The sequence below is a fragment of the Pongo abelii genome, chromosome 22 (genome assembly GCF_028885655.2).
Source record: "Pongo abelii isolate AG06213 chromosome 22, NHGRI_mPonAbe1-v2.0_pri, whole genome shotgun sequence".
Taxonomy (NCBI): Eukaryota; Metazoa; Chordata; class Mammalia; order Primates; family Hominidae; genus Pongo; species Pongo abelii.
The window spans coordinates 39805837-39828839 of record NC_072007.2 but is presented as its reverse complement, the minus strand read 5'-3'; the positions used below and the strand labels follow the sequence as shown (position 1 = coordinate 39828839).

At 38.3% G+C, this 23003-nt stretch overlaps 1 protein-coding gene across 11 annotated transcripts in view; it reads left to right on the top strand.

The window, feature by feature from the left end:
* The window catches only part of GRIK1 (glutamate ionotropic receptor kainate type subunit 1), a 404073-nt gene that overhangs the window by 323233 nt on the left and 57837 nt on the right, over window positions 1-23003 (top strand). For all 11 annotated transcript variants that reach the window (XM_063720803.1, XM_063720802.1, XM_024239397.3 and 8 more), the window contains one exon: window positions 20749-20856. In XM_063720803.1, the coding sequence (XP_063576873.1) occupies window positions 20749-20856 (108 nt within the window). The remainder of the gene's footprint in view (window positions 1-20748; window positions 20857-23003) is intronic.

Genomic DNA, 23003 nt, shown 5'->3' with positions numbered 1-23003 from the left:
AGAAATCTGTTCAGTGTGTTTAACTCACCAAGTGGTACAGTATGATAATTGAATATGAGTTTTTCCTTTTCTTAGGGTCCTAATTTTATTTTACTTTTTAATTTTTTATTTCCATAAGTTTTAGGGGAACAGGTGGTATTTGGTTACATGAGTAAGTTATTTAGTGGTGATTTGTGAGATTTTGGTCACCCATCACCCAAACAGTATACACTGAACCCAATTTGTAGTATTTTACCACTCACCCCCTTCCCACCCTTTCCCCCTGAGTCCCCAAAGTCCATTGAATCATTTTTTTTTTTTTTTTTTTTTTTTGAGACAGAGTCTCACTCTGTCATTCAGGCTGGAATGCAGTGGCACAGTCTTGGCTCACTACAGCCCCTGCCTCTTGGATTCAAACAATTCTCCTGCCTTAGCCTCCTGAGTAGCTGGGCCTACAGGTGCACGCTGCCAGACCCAGCTAATTTTTCTATTTTTAGTGGAGACAAGGTTTCACTATGTTGGCCAGGATGGTCTTGATCTCCTGACCTCGTGATCTGCCCGCTTTGGCCTCCCAAAGTGCTGGGACTACAGGCGTGAGGCATCGAGCCCAACCCATTGTATCACCTTTTTTTTTTTTTTTGACGGAGCCTCGCTCTGTTGCCCAGGCTGGAGTGCAGTGGCGCAATCTCGGCTCACTGCAAGCTCCGCCTCCTGGGTTCACACTATTCTCCTGCCTCAGCCTCCTGAGTAGCTGAGACTACAAGTGCCCGCCACCACGCCTGGCTAATTTTTGTATTTTTAGTAGAGATGGGGTTTCACCTTGTTAGCCAGGATGGTCTCGATCTCCTGACCTCGTGATCTGCTCGCCTCAGCCTCCCAAAGTGCTAGGATTACACTCGTGAGCCACTGCACCCGGCCCATTGTATCATTCTTATGGCTTTGCATACTCATAGCTTAGCTCCCACTTATAAGTGAGAACATACAATGTTTGGTTTTTCTATTCCTAAGTTACTTCACTTTAGAATAATATTCTCCAGTCTCATCCAGGTTGCTGTGAACGCCATTAATTCATTCCTTTTTATGGATGAGTAGTATTCCATTGTGCATATATATATGACACTTTATTCACTCGATGATTGATGGGCATTTGAGTTCCTTCCATATTTTTGCAATTGTGAATTTGTGCTGCTATAAACATGCATGTGCAAGCATCTTTTCTGTATAATGACTTATTTTCCTCTGGGTAGATATACAGTAGTCAGATTGCTGGATCAAGTGGTAGTTCTGCTTTTAGTTCTTTAAGGAATCTCTACGCTGTTTTCCATAGTGGTTGTACTAGTTTACATTCCCACCAGCAGTGTAGAAGTGTTCCCTTTACACTGCATCCACACCAACATCTACTTTTTAAAATTTTTTTATTATGGCTATTCTTGCGGGAGTAAGGTGGTATCACATTGTGGTTTGGATTTGCATTTATAAAGCCTGAATGCCCTGCCCTCAATGAATCAAAAGTTAATCAGGAGAAGCAGACAAGTAAGCAATCAATCTCATGCAGTCATGTGTACATTAATAGGGATAATTGCAGGAAACTATGGGAACCCTAGGAAGAATGCTAACCCTGTCTCTGAAGTTTAGGTAAGGCTTCTTGGAGGAAGAAATATCAAAGATGAAAGCTGAAGGACAATTAGAGATTATCAAGGTGACACTAAGGGACACTAGGTTATCCTAAGCCTTTCAGTCAGTGTCAATGTGATAAAATGGAACTGAGAGGTTAAGGAGAATAAGTAGTATCACATGTCAAATGCCACAGAACAATGGAAAGGATACGCAAATGCAAATGAGCATGGAGCAATAAAGAATAAACAGACTTATATAAACATATTCTAAATCAAATAAGCCATTGCAAGTCCTCAACACTGGTCTACACAATAGCAGCCCAGAAGGCCCTTCAGCATGCCATTTGGCCTGATATGCATTAAGGATGCAGAGGAAAATATTTGAATCTGATGTCACACTCCAGGCCTCGGTCAATGTGACATTTTTAAAATACTAAGCAAAATATTGATGGCAGATATAAAATGGTCTCTATTCCCTATGCTAATGAATTGACCATTAAATGGAAATAAGCAGCCTGTTTTAATGTTTAGATGCAAGCGCTTCTGAAAACACTCGTGTCTTGGCACAGGGCCCGGGTACCTGGGGGATGTATGGTGGTTGGGTGGAAGTCCTGTTAGAGGTGACAGCATCAGCACATAACGTGCATCTTTTAAGAGCATCACTTTATTAACTTTTTGATTGTTGAGCTCCCACTACATACTGTTTCCAAAATCATTTATATTCAGTACTGATTGCTCAAACTTGCACATGGGAACAATCCATGGCAAGAACTTAAATGGCAACAATATTGATGTAAAAAATGTGAGACAAGACAAAGAGACTGACTTTCTGCAGCAGCGTTATTGAAGGATGAGGCTTAACACTGTAAAAGAACTAAATTCACTTGCTGCGTTCTCTGCACCAAAAGGCAGCGACTCTTCGATTGCTCCCAGGATGTGTGTTTCCTTTTCTGGAAGGTGTTTTGTGTTTCCTTTTCTGGAAGGTGTTTTGTGTTTCTTTTTAATGCCTTGGTAATAACACTATTAAAAATTAAATTGGAAGTGTATTTTGATTAATATACTTTCAAGGGAGTTTGCTAATTAGAGATATGCAAAGCCCATCTTTTATCACTGGTTTTTACTTATTATAAAATGTTTTATACAATGATGGCTGATAGCAAATTTTGCTCCACACCAAGAGAGAGAATGAAACTAAGCTGGATCTAAATGAGAACAAGCCCAACCTATTCTAATTAACATGATTCAATTGAACTGTAATGTTATTGAAACAATTGACTTTTACCATTTCAACTTAATTATTCTTCAATAGGCAGAATGTATGTTGCTTCAAGCTTAAAACAATTTTGAAAGCGACATCTTTGAAGTATGGCATCAAGCAGTTTTTTTCTCACTCAAAATTTGTGAATATTGTTTTAAAACATCATTAAGTCAAATAACCATAGTCTAATTAAGTCTTTTGTAGTTTTGAGGTGGTTTCATGAAATGCCACGGGATTTATTTGACTCTTTTCCTCACTTGACTGAAAGTTCTTGAGAGGCTGAGTGAATTGAAGCCCCAGAATCCTCAGCCTGAGGAAATAAATGCTGAAAAGTATTTGAGTTGAAGTAGTATTGCTTAATGTGATGATAGAAACACGAAACTGAAGGGCTTGCTCAGCAATTCTGCTAAAATGTCACGATATTACTTAGGCAGCCCTATTCCTATCTTTGTGCTCAGATGGGCACAGCTGCAAAAGGATTAGTTAAGAAGTTGTAAGTAAATGACTACTTGGAATTTAAACCATAAAAGCCTGTCAAAGAATGATGAAGAACCCCTAGAGCTGAAAGAAAAAGTACATTATTATTTTGTTTAAATCTAAACGAATTTGCTTGATGGACAAGAGAGTACCGTACCCCTCAAGAGATGGGTTCAGTCAGTCTCCTGGGTCTGAAAATAGTAGAGCTAGCAGAAGAGGCCAAAAAGGAGACTTTGTTCCATGTTAGAAAGTTTCTAAGCATTACAGTCTAACTGATTCACTAGAGAACAGGACATACTTCTTTGGCCATTTTTCTGATTTAACTTTCGAAAGTGCCGTGTTAGCTTTCAAAGAGGTCCAGGATGGGTTCCCAAGACTGTTGGGTGCTGGGGTCAGCTCTTGTTGGGAATTGGGGCAAATTTCCAGGCCAAATAGAGGAAAGAATAGAACAGGTGTACTGTTAGTGAATGCTCTGCTCAAAATCTTTAGGTTATAGAAGACCTGGGAGCCCTGTGGGGTAAACTGATTTTCCCAGAGTCACTGAAGTCTTGTTACTTGCAGGAAATCCAAAGTTACGGGAGACTGAGGTTGGGCAAAATGAGATTGTATTGCGAGCCGGGTGAAACCGCAAAAGGCTCTGACATTGGAATGTTTGACAGAGAAGGGCTCATGTTTCAAAATAATTTCTGATCAAAGTATATCATTTTTGCATCTTCTGAAATTATAGCAGTATTACATATATCTTGGAAGATCTTCGAAATTCAGCTTAATTAGCTATATTAAGTATCATCTATTCCTGTTAGTTGTAAAAGGAATAGTGGGGCCAGGTGCCGTGGTTCATGCCTGTAATCCCAGCACTTTGGGAGGCCGAAGCAGGTGGATCACCTGAGATCAGGAGTTCAAGACCAGCCTGCCCAACATGGTAAAACGCTGTCTCTACAAAAACACAAAAATTAGCCAGGCATGATGGCGGGTGCCTGTAATCCCAGCTACTCGGGAGGCTGAGGCAGGAGAATCACTTGAACCTGGGAGGCGGAAGTTATAGTGAGCAGAGATTGTGCCATTGCACTCCAGCCTGGGAGAGAACGCAAGACTCCATATCAAAAAAAAAAAAAAAAAAGAAAGAAAGAAAGAAAAAAAAAAGGAATAGTGGGCCATGAAGGCAAATGGTGAATGCACACTACACCTGCTCTTAAGGAAGCCATCATCAGCTGGAGGAAAATGCACAAAACAAACTGTAATACAAGACTGCTATGATGTGGGCTAGAATATGATATATTAATAAATAAAATACTAGTAAACTCCAAAGAAATAAACTATGCATTCCATCCAAAAGGTTTCGGAACAGCTTCAGAGAGGAGGTGACATTTGAATTGACCTTGATAGATTCTATCACTCATTCAACAAGAACTTAGTTAGGATTTACTAGGTCCGCGAACTGTCCTTATTTGTTGGGATATATTAGTGTACACAAGAGATACCCATCCCTGCCTTTGTGACGCTCGCATTCTATCAAGTAAGGTTTCTAAAAATGTACTGGGGGGAGAGAATTTTTAGGGAGAGAGAGTACTGGGAACAAATTCGTGAATTATTACTTATGCGCACAAAGTCTGGAGAAGCATCTACATAGTTGGAACACAAAGTTTATGTGTAGTAGCTATTGGGGCAGAACATGGCAGTAGATGGAGGTGGAAAGCACAGCAGGGAAAAGTCATAAATAGTATATTAGAAAGGTGGGGGCTGGGTGCGGTGGCTCAAGCCTGTAATCCCAACACTTTGGGAGGCCGAGGCAGGTGGATCACCTGAGGTCGAGAGTTTGAGACCAGCCTGACCAACATGGAGAAACCCCATCTCTACTAAAAATACAAAATTAGCCGGACGTGGTGGTGCATGCCTGTAACCCCAGCTACTTGGGAGGCTGAGACCGGAGAATCGCTTGAACCCGGGAGGCAGAGGTTGCGGTGAGCTGAGATGGTGCCATTGCACTCCAGACTGGGCAACAAGGGCAAAACTCCGTCCCAAAAAAAAAAAAAAAAGAGGGATTTTATTCTCCAGGCAATTAAAAATTTTGTTCCAGGAAAGTGCTCTTATGAAGAATCTGAAACACAAAGCAAGTTATAATTACTGTTATTGTTGCCTTGCGGCAACACTGGAAAATGCACAGAGATCAGTGTAAATGCCTCCAGGACTTACAGGATGCAGGAGGTCCTGGGCCATGGGTACAGCCCTGGTACTTACAGGCCTCCTTCAGATCCATATTAATGTATGAGCTTTGGATTGCTATGGTTGTGCCATGGAATCTGTCACCAGGCTAGTTCTCCATTTAGGAAACTATGGGGAAAAAAAACTTGGTTTGAGGCCCTGCTAGGGGTTATTATCTAAATCCCCAGAGAATGATGTATGAGGATATGGTGACCCCAAGAATAATTATAACAACTAGGATCTTTGGGGGTAAACCTATTTTTTTCAGGGCTAGCAGTCTTTGAAAAGACTCAATAGATCTCCCTTGCCTACAATATATTAAAAACCATTTTCCCATAGCGATCTGTATTTTGCCTGAAAATCCTCTAGATTATAGGGTTATGGGATCCAATAAGTACATGCCCAACCATATGATGAGAGCATTTCAACATCCCAATAACTATACTGAAATAAACAAATATGCAGTTTGTCAGACCTTGTTTATCATCAATGACCAACTCAATCTTTTCATCTTCTCCTAAAAACTACATTGACCATACTAGCCACAGCTCACTTTCCCAATTTTATAAGACTTTTATTAGTGTTACTATTTACCTATTAATTTCCTGTACAGGGGTGGGTGGACGGATAGATAGATAAATACCTTAATCATCAGAGTAAACTTCTTCAGAACTGTAATCAGACCCCAAGCTTAATAACTGGCTCAAAGTTGTCTGGTGGGATTGGTCAGCAAACATGAGTATCAGACAAAGATCTATGGAGCTGACAAGTTTCGAGCCCTTTTTCAATGATTCTTATAGTGTAGTGTGAGGATCTTCTTTTTTAAAGCTAACTAAAGTACTTATTTTAAAACAGTGTTCCAATGATTTTGTGCTCATTTAAAATGTAAAAACCACTGCATTATATTATTGATGTCATATTATTGAGGGCAGTTGGTTTTTCACTGACAAGCAGCATAAAAGAAGTCCCTGAGATAGGGCAGGGTTCACTGCAAACTGCTCTATGAGTAATCGGGTATCTGTAAGGGAGTTGCGGAGATCTTAAGTAGGTCAAGATCATAAGGGAACTGGATTTTTATTAGGCTTCCACTCGGACAGTCCTGTGTTAGATGATTTGAAGCATTATCCCTTTTCATTTTCACAACGACTAGGTAAAGACTATTAATTTTTGCAAATGAAGCTTGACGAAGTTAAGCAACTTGCAAAGAGGCACCCAGCTACTCAAAGATAGAGCCAAGATTCAAGCCCCAGTCATTTGATTCCAAAGTCATTCTCCAAATAAGTCATGCTCAGACTTTAAAACTTGACAGCAATTACTATTGTTATGCTGAAAGTGTCTTGTTTACAATGTCAGGTTTATGACTAAAATTTGTTTGTAAACAATATGTGAAAATCAATGAATAGCCTATTAGTGGTATTTTTAAATTTTTAAATGCAATGTGATTCTTTTTGGTTAGGCCAATAAAACACATTAATTTACTGTTTATATTAAATTATCCTGTTTTATCTCAATCTTTCTGTTTTCCATACAGCTTTTTAAATCACAAAGTAATTCTATCATGGATTGCCATGTGATGTGCTTTATAAAAGCCAAGCATCATTGATATCTCAGAATACTAGAAAAGGAGATATTTTGAGCTTGGTAAGAAACGAATGCACTGACAATGTACTGAAGGGAAGAGAATGTAGGGCAAATTCAAGAAGTTTCAATGTGGGGAGAGTTGTGTGATGAGAGATAAAGGACTTTAAAACATGCTTGAGTGTCTCACAGTTAAATCTTAAGTCAGCAAAAGTCACCCACACTTACGGTAATGTGGTAACTCTATGAGCAGAAACACACAAGTAATCCAAAACAGAAATCCTAGAAGGTAAAACCATCCTAGGACCCATTTAATCCAGTGGTCAACAAACAGAATGGGACAGGCAATGAAAGTCTGTGAAAGGCATTGCTAGCAAGAAAATCAGAGGTGTTTCAACAAACTAGCCAAAGGTCAAGAGTTCATTTTCTAGAAATCCCTTTTACTCTAAACCCTGATGGCAAATAGAACGCTATGTGTCAATTCCAATTGGCCTGAGACCCCTTGCAAAGAGGACTGCACAAAAGAGGCTGAAGGCTTACTTTGTTTCTACTCCTGCAGACAGCCCATTCTAGCCTTGCCACATTGACTTGCGGGAGAAGCTGCTCCATGCTTGGTGAACCAGAGAAACTGAGAAATAGGATCCTAGAAGCCAGAGCAGAGGCTCTTTGTCTTTCTAATGGAACCCAGCAGATCCAAGAGGGATCCACTTGGGCAACTCACACTTCAAACATGCCACTGAATGAGGGAGAAGTCAGGATTTTAGTGATGATTGAAAATTTTTCAATTATTTCTCCTTTTATTTTGGGCTTGAGAGTGTTTTCTCCTTGTGGCCCATATAAAGTCTAGAGTTAGGATGTAAAATGGAGAAATAAGCCCACACACTTTCATTTCTCTCACATGATTTCCTTGATGGAAATGCAGTTTGGTGAAGAAAAAGAACATGAGGTAGACGGGTTCTGAACCCCTCTGGGTATATCTTACTAACTTTAGGATCTCTTCCCTCTCAATAAACTGGGGACCATCCTACTTACCTTATCTAGATGCTGTAAGGACCAAATGTGATTACATTTATGCCACTTTGCATTTGTCAGTATATAATTTTATAAAGTTATCAACATGACTCTCATGTAAACATAATGTAAGCATGTGCCAAAAATATACTTAACTCCTTAATGATGGAACCATCTGGATAGTAAATCTAGTTCAAAAAAGAATTACAGAAAGAGTGGTTATACAGTCCAACAGGAGAAGCTAATGGCAATGAATATGCTGAATTAGAGACAAAATTGATTATTGTTCAACAAGCAATAAAACCATAACCTTTGAGGTCATCTTCTGTAGTGGACTTGCATCAATTAGGTCTCTGCTGGACAAAAAATATCTAAGTCCACATGTAATTTCATAGTCTTGACCTTAGACAACAGAAAATAGTAAAACAAACAAAAGTACAATCCTCTAGAGGATTAAATCATCCTTGGGTGGACCTGTTAGGCAATGATCCCATGTGACTTTGAAATGAAATACAGTCGTTGTTCTTTTGTTTTATTTCCAAGTTTTAGATAATTTTCTCAGCAGTTCCCTATTGTGTCATAAATAATTTCCAAAGATTATTCATATTACCAAAAGTCTGATGTCATTGTGCTTAGACCTGATTAATTTACATGGGGGCAGTGCAAGTTGTTCATTGACCATGGAAGCCTCTGGGTATTGTTAGCAAATTCAGAGCTGCTGTTTCAAGCAGCTACTAAGGAGAGAAAATTAACTTCTGTAAGAAAATTTCGAAAGAAATCTCTCATTGCATTTTCAGAATCCTTTCTCCAGAATTTTTTTTTCTCTTACTGGCTTTTTTATTCCAAGGTGTATTAGTTTCCTATTGCTTTTTAGGTGAATTACCACAAGCATTGTCATTCAAAGCAACACAAATTAATTCTCCTACTGCTTTGGCAGTCAGAACTCTAACACAAGTCTTATTGGGCTAAAGTCAAGATGTTGGTAAGGCTGATTCCTTCTGGAGGCTGTAGAGGGAAATAAGTTCCCTTGCCTTTACCAAGGTCCAGGGATTCCTATAATCCTTGGCTTATGGACCCTTTCCTCCATCCTCAAAGCCAGCAATGTAGCATCTTTCCATTTTTCAGTCTCTTTCTCTCTGTCTTCTGTTTCTGTCATCACATCACCTTCTGTCTGTCTGACCCTTCCTGGGTCCCTCTTATAAGGACCCTGTGATTACATTAGGCCCACCCAGATAATCCGGGATGATCTCCCCACTTTAAGGTCCTTGATCCCATCTGTGTAGATTCTGTTGCTACCTTCTAGGTTCCAGGGATTAGAACATGGACAATGGGGAAAAGCATGACATTTATTCACCCTACCACACAAAGGTAAGAAACTCCATTCAAGAAATGCATCTGCACAATATTCCTATAGCACCTAGACATTTTGGTGAATTTCTCTGAGTGCCCAACATCTGATAGATTTCCTGGCCTACTAGAAAATTGTCTTCCTTTTTACCTGTAAGTTTACGATCATATAACTCATAGAACAAATAACAGACCAGTTTCCAGAGAGGGCTTTCTGAACCCTGGTTCCACATTTGAAGTACAGCACTTTTTCCTTAATGGTGGATTTGCTACACCTGATTAAGTAAGATCTGTATTATTTGTAATAAACCAGATACATTCCTGGTATATTAGTCAGGATTCTCCAGAGAAACAAAACCAACAGGAGAGAGAGAGAGACAGAGAAAGAGAGAGGGAATATGATTTATTTTGAGGAATTGACTCATTCAACTATAGTGACTGAGAAGTCCCATGACCTGCCATTTGCAAACTGGAGACCCAGAAAAGCAGATGGTGTAATTCAGTCTGAGTCCGAAGATCTAAGAACCAGGGGAGCTGATGGTATAACTCCCAGTATGAGGGTAGTAGAAGATGAGATGGGATGTCCTAGTTCAACAATAAAGCAGAAAAAAGGAAGACAATTCCTCTTTCCTTCACCTTTCATTCTTCTTAGACCCTCAACAGATTGGACTGGATGATGCCCAACCACAGTGGAGAGAGCAATCTTCTTTATTGGGCCCCCCAGTTCAAATGCTCATTTCATCTGGAAACGCTCTCACAGACACACCCAGAAACAACGTTTAATGTGGGCCCCTGTCACCCAGTCAAAATGACACATAATGTGAACCATCACACCTGGTGTGACCTTATTTACGCAGCCAATTTATTCAACTATAGCCTGGTTCTAAAAAGGACAAATTTGTATTGATTTTATGCAAATAACCACATTGCCATAAAAGCTAGTAAGTTGTCTCTGAATTCTGAGGGATCAGGGAGAGTAAGGTGCCATATAAAGAATGTGTCATTTATAGGTTACCAAAGAGACAGTTAAAGAGATCAGGAAGAGAATGAATCTTTTTATTCTTTTAATAAGATATGTAAAACCATATCTTATTAAAAGATAATATCTTATCTTATTATTTAATAATACCTTATTATCTTTATTATTATTTAATAATATCTTATTAAAAGAACATATCTTATTAAAAGAATAAAAGAAATGACCCAGGTATCCCAAGATATCTTATAATAAGATATTAAAGCCATGTAACCACAGTTAGATTCCCCTCAGCAGTTCACTTAATCCTACTTGTCTTATAACTAGTGGATGTTGGATCAACACCTGGCTTTCAAAGGTCTTCTGCTCCTGGACTATTAAAAAGAGTCCTGAAAATCCTGATTCCATCCTCTGGTACAGTCAGTCATCTAAGTGACACTTTAACATCCAAAGTCTATACCAATGACTGTTTAAAGTGCCAGTAGGTAAGAGTATTTTTCGGCACCATGTTTCCATGAGGCTCTGATACTGCCGTTCTCTGACAAAGGCTATTTCCAGACTGTAGTTTATAGCAAAACATTCAGAAAAACACGAGAGTAAAGCAGAAACCACTTGTTGATGTTGGGAATAAAAGTGTCTGAGACAATGACATAGAAGGTAAGTGATAATTTATCTTCTTGTTAAGAGCAGACTAAATATTCCATTTTAAAAGGGAGAAAGTAAAACTATAGTGTTTCATTAATGTAGTATTTGGCAGAAAAAAAGATTCACAAAACTTAAAATATATATCTTATTAATGAACCAATTAAAGCTGGGTAAACTTTGCCAAAGTTTTAACACATTTCCTTGTTTTTATTCAGACTCATTACATGCATATATTATACTCCAAGGTAAATAAAATTGTTTCCTCCAACCTTCTATACAACACACACTCATGCTTTGCCATTCACTATACTGTTTCATACTTTGGAACATATTTTCTTTTCACTTTGTAAACAAAAATATACCCCGTTACCTTATATACATGAGCTTGCATAAAACAACCCCCTAGAGACACATACATTCTTTGAACATCATCTTCAAAGTGGCAAAAACAAAATGTTCATTAACATGACTCTAAGTTACAGCTTCTCTGTAACATATAGAAATAATAAGATGTATATAGACATTTATAGGTATAGGTAGACATACACACACTAATGGTAATCATCATGCCAATATTATCTCTTAAGGAGAAGCGACCCAGATATCCCAAGATTATCCGTCAGTTAACTTGATTTTACATTAGCTCACGATCTTAAATATAATAGAAACATGAAAATTACATTTCAACTGATACCTTACAAAGTGTAAAAACTGTTTATATAAAAATTTTGCCAAAATTCTAACTCAATATAATTACATATAATTTTAAATCTTCATTTTAAACATTATGTGTCAATGCTATCTTGTCTCATTGGTAAACCAGTATAAGAAGTTTTAAGGAGTTCAGATTAGCCTATTTCCAGGAAACCAAAAACAAATCTGTAAAACAAAAAAGTAAATCAGAACTATATAATTTAGAGTGATAATATTAAGGGAGAGATATGTAATGCTTTTTAAGCTAATTTTTAAAAAAATCAATTAAATGTGGTCAAATATGCACTTTGGATACAAGAACTTGCATTTTTACATAGAAATGCTTCCAAGCTAGCAATTTCTGTGAACTTTTTCAAGGGTAGCAATACAATGTATTTAAACTTCAGTTTCTCTGTAACATGAGAATCCTGAGAATATTGATATAAGTAATCAAATCTATAAATAATAAAAACAGAAAATCTTTATTTCACAAGGTTTTATTCATACACAGTGAGGTGAAAAGGCTTTTTTTTTAATTTTCAGAGATAGGCAGCTATTGAGGGCTGCAGTTTTAGTTCTATAACCTTAGCCATGTCTTGAAAGGAAACACAGAACACAATAACTCAGGAGGACAGAAAGGTTGGTTGTCATTTCCAGTGAACCTGAGACATAATCTTGCTCAGACAAAAGAAAAGTGCTAAGAAACCAGGTTTTCAGTCGTCTCTCACCCTGCAAAGAGTTAGATTACCTGCATCTAGCTGATAGATCACCATATGATGAGAACAAAGTGCCTGGTTCACAATTATTCCTGCCACCAAAGGAGGACTTAACAGCCACATGCAGATCAGATACACAAGACACCGGTATCCCCATGGCTGTGTTCATGAGACTTGCCTAGCAGTCAAATACCCACTATTTCATATACTCAGCTGTGACCCAAACGAGGAGACATAAAATGCTCTTCTGAGTAGGCAGTGAAAGTGGCACAGTGGTCTGAGACCAAATACAGGTGCCTGCACCCAGTTGTGGAGGAGAAATGACTGAAGCTGTGAGTTAGGTAAGGCACTTCTCGGCTGACAGACTTGACCAAAACTCAGAATCAAAACACATAATCACGAGACAAGACAAGACAAGAAACAACAGAGACAGAGAGTCAGCAAAAGTAAAGTTTGTTGCTACTTAGGGTTTGCTCTAGGACTGGAGTGTTGTGTTTTGTTTTGTTTTAAAAAAAAAAGATGTTTCTGAGCTTAAATGGCCCATAACATTGGCTCTGGCAGGTGAGTGTACTTGGGCACCATCATAGGACCATTTCCAATTGTAGGCCAGTTATATATGTGACTCTAGTACAAACATAAGAAAGCAAGTATTGAAGATGTGTCTAACTGAGGGAACCAGCAGGATGATAAAGCTTGTTGTAAAAAGACGGAGAGGCACAGTGGTTCTAGAGGCCACCAGGGAAGTCAAAGCATCAGGATAAATAGCTAATGCATGCGGGGCTTAACACCTAGCTGATGGGTGGATATGTGTGGCAAACCACCATGGCACCCGTTTACCTATGTAACAAACCTGCATATCCTGCACATGTACCCCAGAACTTAAAATAAAATAAAATTAAATTAAAAGCTGGCTAATGTCCAATAGGTCAATACAATTATAATTTTTCAGGTTATCTTTTCTATTAGATGGAAATCATTTACATCTCTGCCACATACAAATCCTATAAATTAACATGTAATTTCACATACAAATCCTATAAATTAACATGTAATTTCACAGAATCTGCATCTTAAACAACAGTAAATTTAAAAATAAAGAGACACCTGTTTAGAGAATCAAATCACCCTTGGATGAGGCTATTGTACTATGGCCACCATGACAAAGAAGGTCACACAATCTTTTTTTTTTTTGTGCTTCATTTTCAAGTTTTTATAAGTTTTATTAAAAAATAGAATAGTCACTTAAAAACAATTTTTGTCTTCACCTTGATCTAGCAAGGAAAGCTAACCTTGAGTTTTCCATGAGCCTTCCATACACAATGTTCTCAGAAGAAAACATAGTTTCCAATATATAAGTAAAGAATAAGAAGTCTCTCTCAATAGGAAACAATTGATTCAGTATGGCAAAGGACAATGGCTGTGTCAAGGAAAATTCTAGGAAGGGAGGATTTACATTCTTTTACATATCTAAATTCCTTTTCAACAGATGCTGGCGAGGTTGCAGAGAAAAAGGGATGCTTTCACACTGTTGGCAGGAATGTAAATTAGTTCATCCATTGTGGAAAACACTATGGCAATTCCTCAAAGACCTAAACACAGAAATACCATTTGACCCAGCAATCCCATTACTGGGCATATACCCAAAGGATTATAAATCATTCTGTTATAAAGATACATGCACACTTATGTTCATTGCAGCATGATTCACAATAGCAAAGACATGGAATCAACCCAATTGCCCATCAATGATAGACTGAAAAAAGAAAATGTGGTATATATACACCACGGAATACTATGCAGCCATAAAAAGGAACAAGATCATGTCCTTTGCAGGGACATGGATGGAGTTGGAAGCTGTTATCCTCAGCAAACTCATGCAGGAACAGAAAACCAAACACCACATGTGCTCACTTATAAGTGGGAGTTGAATGATAAGAACACATGGACACATGGAGGGCCTGTTAGAGATGGGCACAGGGGAGGGAGAGCATCAGGAAGAACAGCTAATGGATGCTGGGCTTAATACCTAGGTGATGGGATGATCTGTGAAGCAAAACACTATGGCACACATTTACATATGTAGCAAACCTGCATATCTGCACATGTACCCCTGAACTTAACACAAAAATTGAAGAAAAAAAATTCCCTTTCAGAAAAAATGAATAAGTAAAAGAAATCATTTTAACTAATGACATTAAGAGTTGATTATCGTAAGAGCCCAGAGTTAGGTGCTAGCCCCTTACTTTCCTAATAATAAAATATATGCATTTAGTTTGGACAATAAATATCTTGAGAAAGAATATACAAATAAGATATTCACGAAACCTTTTATTTTTCTTCTTTACCTCTTGATTCCTGTCTCTTGATTATCAGATAATGTGTCCAATAAGAGGAAGGAGGAAAACTCACAATATTTGATTTAGTTGCTATTAAGCAGTTGTAGACATGAAGGTCTGATGCAGGGTAGAAAATAAAGCTCTTTCCTAAAATAGGGACAATAGTTTAAGTATTGTTTTCTGTTTTAAGTATACTATAATTGTCCCCTCTGCAAATGCTTCTACATAAGGCAAGTACATGGTAATTATGGATAATATAATTATATATCATTATCTAAATTGTATATGCTTCAGCCCTGTCCCAGAAAAATGGATTCCTCATGGATCCTATTCATCACATCCAGGAATTAGTCATTGCATATTCACCCTAATCAATAGTGTATTGATGATTAATAAATGCTTATCAACAATGAGTTTGCAGAAAAACAAAGAACATATACAGAAATGCAGCTAATCTAGGGGATGAGAGGCAGGAAGACATGGGTAATTGTGCCAGTAAGGGAAATTTGACGTTGAAGGTCAAAGATATTTCCTTTCAGTGAAGAACCACACAGGGAGTCTTTGTAGATATTTGAGGCAGAGAAGGAAGCATTGTTAAAACATGAAAAGGGAACTTTTTTGCCACTTGGATGAGCAGGAGAAAAAGCGAGAAGTGGGAATTACTCTGCACCAGTGATTGGAACACTAAGTTCAAGAATAAAATCAATGCAAGAGAATCCAAACAAAGGGACACAATAGTCACACTTAGGGAATGAAATTGGATTTCTGAACTGAGTTTTAAGACCCCGCTATAAGCTATATGCTCCACTAAGAGATAAATGCTACCGATTCTGTACATTTTCAGAGACCCCTGTAAACTCTGGACAATGTACCAAATTGACTCGCAACGTGAACCCCATAAAGGAAAAGTTGCCTTTAGAAAAAACCTTTCTGAAAATCCTGTAGAATTTAATGAAGATAACTACCTCCTTTCAAACAGGTCAGGAGGACAGTTGGAACAGTACATTGTTTAGAGGCATGAAGAAGGGGCCTGAAAACTGACTTAATTCAAATCCATAACACAGTAGAGATTTCCACTCAACCAAAGCATTACACAGATTGTTCTCAGCTCTCAGACAGATATTGTAAGCCTAACACAGCAGCTTATTTCATGGCTCTCGTTTAACCCATCAATCCACAAAGCCAGCCTTTGGCTTGCAAAATAAGAAGGAATGACCAGAGTACAAAAACTAGAATTGAGGTGTGACGGGGAGAAAAAGGACAATGCAATGCCAAGAGGTGTACCTAAATAGACACAAGAGGACACCTCCTGCTTGTATTCATTGCTGATAGTTTTTGTCCCATTGCAGAGACATGGTTACCTGGATCTCAGCCGGTGTGACAACAGGTGTTACTACTGACCATAAAGATATGCCATTCAATTTTAAACCCAGTGCCAGTGTTTGGTATTATGGTCTCCCTTGGCAATAAACTCTAGAGACTAGGTACTAGGATCTGAAGAAGCATTTCTTTTTATGTATTATAGCACTTGGGCAACATCTAGTTTGCCATCGAGATGGCTTAGAGGAAAAAGTTGGAGCCTTTTCTTGTCCACATATCATTCCCTACCATTGATTTAACTTCCAGCACTATCAAGTGATAAAGTATCCTTTCGTCATAATATCCATTCTATCTGAATGGTAGCCAGAAAATATGCTTTGGCCAATTATACTGGTTCCTTACATTTAAGCTGATTTCTTAACGTACTCTTTATGAAACTCTGTCTATCCTGCTGTGGAACTATTTTCATTAATATTTAAAGGTGTGCAAGTTGGTGGGACAGGGAAATGGAGGAATTGTGCTATCCCCTGTGTTCATATTTGGGCATATGAATATGATCGTATACATTTTGTTCTATGAGAGCTACCTGCTAACCAACACACTGCTTACAATATTGACCTTCTCCAACTCATTCTCCTCAATTATAAAAGAGATATCAAATGATCTCCCTATAATGCACATTTGACCATGGCAACACATGTTTAAAACACCCCCATGATTCCCCAAAAGTCTACTGAGCAATGTCCAAGCAAACTAGCATGCTTCATAACGCCTTTATAAACAGACTACTTGCCTTCCTGGGCTCATTTCACAACATTTTTTACTTTGCGTTAGAGTCTTATGGCAAACTTATAATTTATTCTTTATTTCATTTTTTTACCCAGCACATGAATCTTTGCTTGGTGGACTTATCCTTTGTGAGCTCAGGCATTCTTGCCTTCAGGAATCTTTTGCTGACTCTTTCCCTGCAGTTGGGATAAGTGCTTCTTCTCCATACTTCTCTCTTCAATATTCTATGCAAATCTTTATCCTCAAACCCAAAGTGCTTTATGGAAATCCATTAATGTGTTTGTTCCTACTAAACTGTAAACTTCTAGGTGCTGTATTCTCAGCATACTTCCCTGCACAGAGAAGATACTCAATAAATGGATACTTTCCAAATGAATTAATAGTGAAAACATAATTGAACCAAATTCTGTAGTCTTTTCTCCCCAGCCAGATAGTAATATGTTTTACATTGAAATTTGAGTATAACAACTGTGTTTTATGTTTTATATAGCCCAGCTTCCAGATCATAGGTGCTTAATGAATCACTTTCAACTTCATTAAACCCCTCTATGGTATCTTGCCTATGATTGTAGAATTCCAGAGCTAAAGCTCGTTTTATGCAAAATCTTCACTTACTGTGCATTTCTCTGTGGCCTAAAAAAGGGACAAAATGACTCAACCAAGGCCACAAAACTTGATAGTGGCTTAAAAACTAAAGTTGGTTTCTTGACTCCCAATCAAAGATATTTCACCATTTTTAGATGGGATTATGAGTTGAGAAATTATGGGTTAAAAGAGAGAAAGGAGTGACAGAAGACAGAAAAGTAAAATACACAAATTAATAAAATTATGTTTTGGAACAAATTAGAGCGAGAAAAAAATTAACGTGCCTAAGGGCTATGCCATTTTCTTAAATACTAAAGAGAACAATTTAGTAAGATAATTAGGTTTGACTGACAAGCTTCCAATCCAATTGAGGATATAAGGATTTCCAAACTGAAAGTGTAAAGGTAAGTGGTAATAAGTCCAAAATTACATGTGAAAACACAAGCAATACTTGTCAGAGGGGTGTATAAGCTGGGAGGTCTGTGCCTCAAAGAGGAGAATAGTGACTCTGGACCAAAATAGCACAATAAGCGAATCTTGAAGGCTGGATAGGAGATGGGGAGGCTGAGTGGAGGCTGCAGGTTGGTATGAACAGCACAGAGGCTGGAGAGCCCAGGCCTGTTCCAGCTGGGACTGTGCATAGGGGTGCGGTGGTAGGAAATTCTGGAGACGTAGCTTAGGCAAAATTTTCAAAGACCTCTGTATTATCCAGAATTCTCCAGAGAAACAGAACAATAGAATATATATACAAAGAGGTTTACTATGAGAAATTGGCACACCAACATGGAGGCTGAGAAGTCCCACATTCTGCCATCTGCAAACTAGAGACCCTGGAAAGCTGGCTGGTGTAAGTCTAGTCTGAGTCTGAAGGCCTGAGAACGAAGAGCATCGATGATGTAATCTCCTGTTCTCAAGAACAGGAGAAGGCCAATGTTTCAGCTGTCAGTCAGGCAGAGAGTAAATGCTCTCTTCCTCTGCCTTTTTGTTCTGTTCAGGCTCTACATGAATTGAATGGTACCCACTCACATGGAGAGGGCTGTCTGCCTTACTCAGTCCACCAATTCAAATGCTAATCTTTTTTAGAAACACCCTCACAGACACACCCAGAAATAATGTTTGACTAGATATTTGGGCATCCTGTGGCCTAGGCAAGTTGACACACAAAATTAACCATCACAACCTCCAACGTAAAGTCAAGGTTTAGACTAATTTGTAGGTAGCATGAATCCATTATGTACTTTATGTGCTGGTGAAAATTGCATAAGTACGAAAATTTACTTGGGGACCATGAATCTGGTCGTGATTTGTAAAATGAAATACAGCACAGCCAAGTAAAGGCTAAATGTGAGATAATAATAGCCAAACTCTAGAATTATGAAAGTGGGAAAAGTGAGAGACAGTTACAAAAACAATAAATGTTAAAAATTAAAACGCTTCAAGTTCAGTAGCTTGCCTGAAGTTACACTGCAGATATTCAGCCCCAGAGGTAGGGAAAATTCAACGTTCTTTCCACTGCATTGCTCTGCCTCTTGGCCAAATGGGTAAATACATTCAACATACGCATATGGCGCAAATAACTGCAAATACAGTGTAATTCTTCAGGATCTTCCCATTTTATGCATGTCTAATGAATTTGGTAAAGTCAAGAGGGAGAAGAAAAACAGCTAAGTGGATACAAAGATCTGAGTTTTCCTTTATCCCCATTTGTAAGTGAAACAAATCAACAAGGTTGCCAAAAATCACCTAATGATTGAAGCTGAAGACTCTCCCAAGGGCCACCGCTTTTTATTTAATAAAACCACCAGAGATATCCAATGTGAGTTCTGTGAAAGGCAGACTATTGTGAATTTTTTATTACTTGAAATGATGTTGATGTGTAGGCAGAAGAGCAGCTCCCTCAAAAGATACCCATGTCCTCATCCCTGGAACCTGTGAATGTTTATTTATATAGCAAAAAGGCCTTTGCATAGGTGATTAAATTAAGGATTTTTGAGATGGGGAAATTATCCAGGTTGAGTTCTATTTAGGTTGTGTTTACAATCACAGGTGTCTTTATAAGAGAGAAGCAGGAGTTGTTTTTTTTTTTTTTTTTAGACAGAGTCTTGCTCTGTCTCCAGGCTGGAGTGCAATGACATAATCTCAGCTCACTGCAACCTCTGCCTCCGGGGTTCAAGTGATAAGCGATTCTCCTGCCTCAGCCTCCCGAGTAGCTGGGATTACAAGCATGCGCCACCACGCCTGGCTAATTTTTTGTATTTTTAGTAGAGATGGGGTTTCACCGTGTTAGCCAGGATGGTCTCAATCTCCGCCCACCTTGGCCTCCTAAAGTGCTGTGATTACAGGCGCAAGCCACTGTGCCCGACCTTTTTTGTTTGTTTGTGACACAGTCTTGCTCTGTCGCCCAGGCTCCTGGAGTGCAGTGGAAGGATCTCGACTCACCACAACCTCCACCTCGCAGAGGGAGCTTTTATGCAGACAGAAGGGGAGGAGGAAATGTGACCACTGAGGCAGAGATTGAAGTGATGCAACCACAAGAGAAGGAGAAATGCCAGAAGCAGAAGGAGGCAAAGAATAGGGTCTCCCTCGAGGCTCCAGAGAGAGCACGGTCCCGCTGACACTTTAATTCCACCCAGTAACACTGATTTTGGATTTCAGGCCTCCATAACCTTGAGAAAATAAATTTCTGTTGTTTTGAGCACCCACATTTGTGATTACTTGCTACAGCAGCCACGGGAAATTATCATGCCCAAATGGTGCAAACACGCTAAGTCATAAACAGCCTAAAAACTGCAATACATCATTGGACTATATTAATCTATATTCTTTTCACAGAGAAAGAAAAAGCAGGGACTCACTTCCACTCAGCCATATCTCAAAGGGAATTTGGATTGACCTTGGAAAACAGAATATTGTGATTTCTCAGATTTTGTGTATTCCATGTGCAGACTGTTTTACAGCAATTCTTTCCATACTGTCCATTTAGGTAGCCATGATGACAGGTCTGACTGGTTAGGATGTTAGAATTGACAGAATAAATGAGTGCTAATAAAATGACGATGTGTTCTGCTATCTTGTCGCTGAACCAATGCAATGGTTTATAACAGTATGATGAAACCAACTAATTGGATACTGTGATGAATTTGAGGTATTATAATTTTGATGGTCTCAGGAATTATGATAAATGTTTAACAATAACAGCCACATTTCTTCTTGTCCACAGGCTCGGTGGGATGGCTTGACTGGGCATATCACCTTTAATAAAACCAATGGCTTGAGGAAGGATTTTGATCTGGACATTATTAGTCTCAAAGAGGAAGGAACTGAAAAGGTAACCTCCTTAATGATAAATAAATAAAATAACAAATGAACATTGTTCAAGCATTTTTACTAAATTGCAAAGACAAGTAGGTGAATGATGAAGTGATTCTCTAAGCATGTTATTTTACATCCAGTTTTTTATCTCTCTTTTATCTTCAGATAGAAGTTGATGTGCTGGATTCTTAAATTTCATGTCTTAGTAATAGCAGTACTAACTAGTGTTTATATTGTGCTTCATTTACATAACAAGTGTGTTTATATTATTACATATATAACCCTAGAGTTGGGTGTCATTAGGCCCATGTCTTAAAGCTTTTAACAAATTGAGTTTAGACTTGGAAAAGCAGAAGCTGTCAATGGTTTATCGATGGAATGGCATCCGAGGGTTACCCAGAAATTAATTTTAATTGCACATTTTATTCCATTTTGAGATTGGTGACAGACAGAATAAAGTAGGATAGAAGAGACTTACTGGAGCAAATTAACTTTGCATTCTTAATTTTAGGACAAATGCCAAAAAATTGTATTTTAATGTTGGGTTCTCATTTTAGGATTATTTTAGTTGTAATTCTGAATCTCTCCATGTTTAAAGTTCTACTTTAGTTATTATTTAGAGTAATGCCAATGTAAACTATTTGGTTAAATAATAACGATAAAAGAATTTGGCTCCTCAGTATATTTTATTATGCCAATTTAATATTCATGACTATACGTTGGAATTAACACTTACAGTTTGAAGATTTTGCACTGAGAATCTTATAGAAAAACGATTGAAACCCCCAAAGCAATCACCTCAACAGAAAACTCTATAATCTGACATTTTTTCCCCACTATAATGAATAAGACAGTGTGCTTAATATAAGAGTGGCTTTGGGAACAATCGATTGCTTGCTTAATTAGATTAGTTGGGTTGATTTTTTTAAATGAGGTAAGGTTTTCATTTTTGTTTTCTTGCTTTTGTTAACTGGGACACATTTTCTTTGCAGGTGCTAACTACCCCTCCCCCTCAAAAAAACAGTAATGGAAAGAAAGATCATTTAGGCTGAATGTATTAGAAGGTGACCACCGGTGTGAAATGTTTGACAAAAATAATTAGTTTGCAGTTTTGAGAATACACATTATACATGCAGGTTACTCACTTCAAAAATGTCTCTCCCATCTTCTGGCTTCCTCTTCACTCTGATTTGCCCCTCTGTTGGTCTGACATACCCTGATAGAGCACAAGGCATCCAGCCAGTCTCCACAATGGTGCGTGGGATGTTGGCTGGAGGGAACAAAAGAAAAAAAATACTTGTTATGATCTAAAAGCCTATAATTTTTTTAAGAAAATGTCTGCTTCTCGAAGCATGAGTCTTTCCCCAACTCTGTTCTCCTCTTACGTATAGCACTGAAGGGGGAAGAAAAGCTGTTAAGGAAACATCTTTTTGGCTAGGTGAATGATGACATAGATGGAGCTATTGTTATGCTTTCACAGCTATCTACACACTGTAATATTATGCACATTGCATTGGTGTTTTTCCATCAAAGGCAAAATCGAATTAGATGAAAGTGTTTTGTGTTGGTTTGTTATCTCTTCATTGTTTGCAATAACTTTTCTTTCTTCAGGTGTCTTGGGATCAATTCCTGAGAAGGCTGATTGAGCCTTAAGACAATGAGGGAAGCCAACACGTCTCTCTCAGGAGCCGAGGGAGGAAATGCCCAATCTTTTTATGTCAGCCTCTCTTGGAGTCAATAGGGAAAATTATTAGAAAAATCCCATTCTCACTTTCACTCAAATTTCTACTGCCCGGAAACCCATAATCAAAGAACAAGTCATCAAGCATACTTCTTCATGTGTGTGTGTGTGTGTGTGTGTGTGTGTGTGTGTGTGTGTGTATTGATTGATTTACTGGTTGGTTAATTGATTGATTGATTTTAGTTACCAGTGCCTTAAAAGGGTCTTCTTAAGGAACCTTAATACTGCAGCATACCTGTATACATTGAAAAGCACTTTAAGGCATTTCTTGGTGTGTGAAAGGAAAAGTAAAAATTGAGTCTTACCACCAGGTAACTTCCGTGAGACCCAAGTCTTGATTCGTCTCTTTGCTGTACCTATTGTCAGGCTTTATATTGAATTAAGATGCAAATTCCAAACAATGGGTGGGAACTGTAACACTC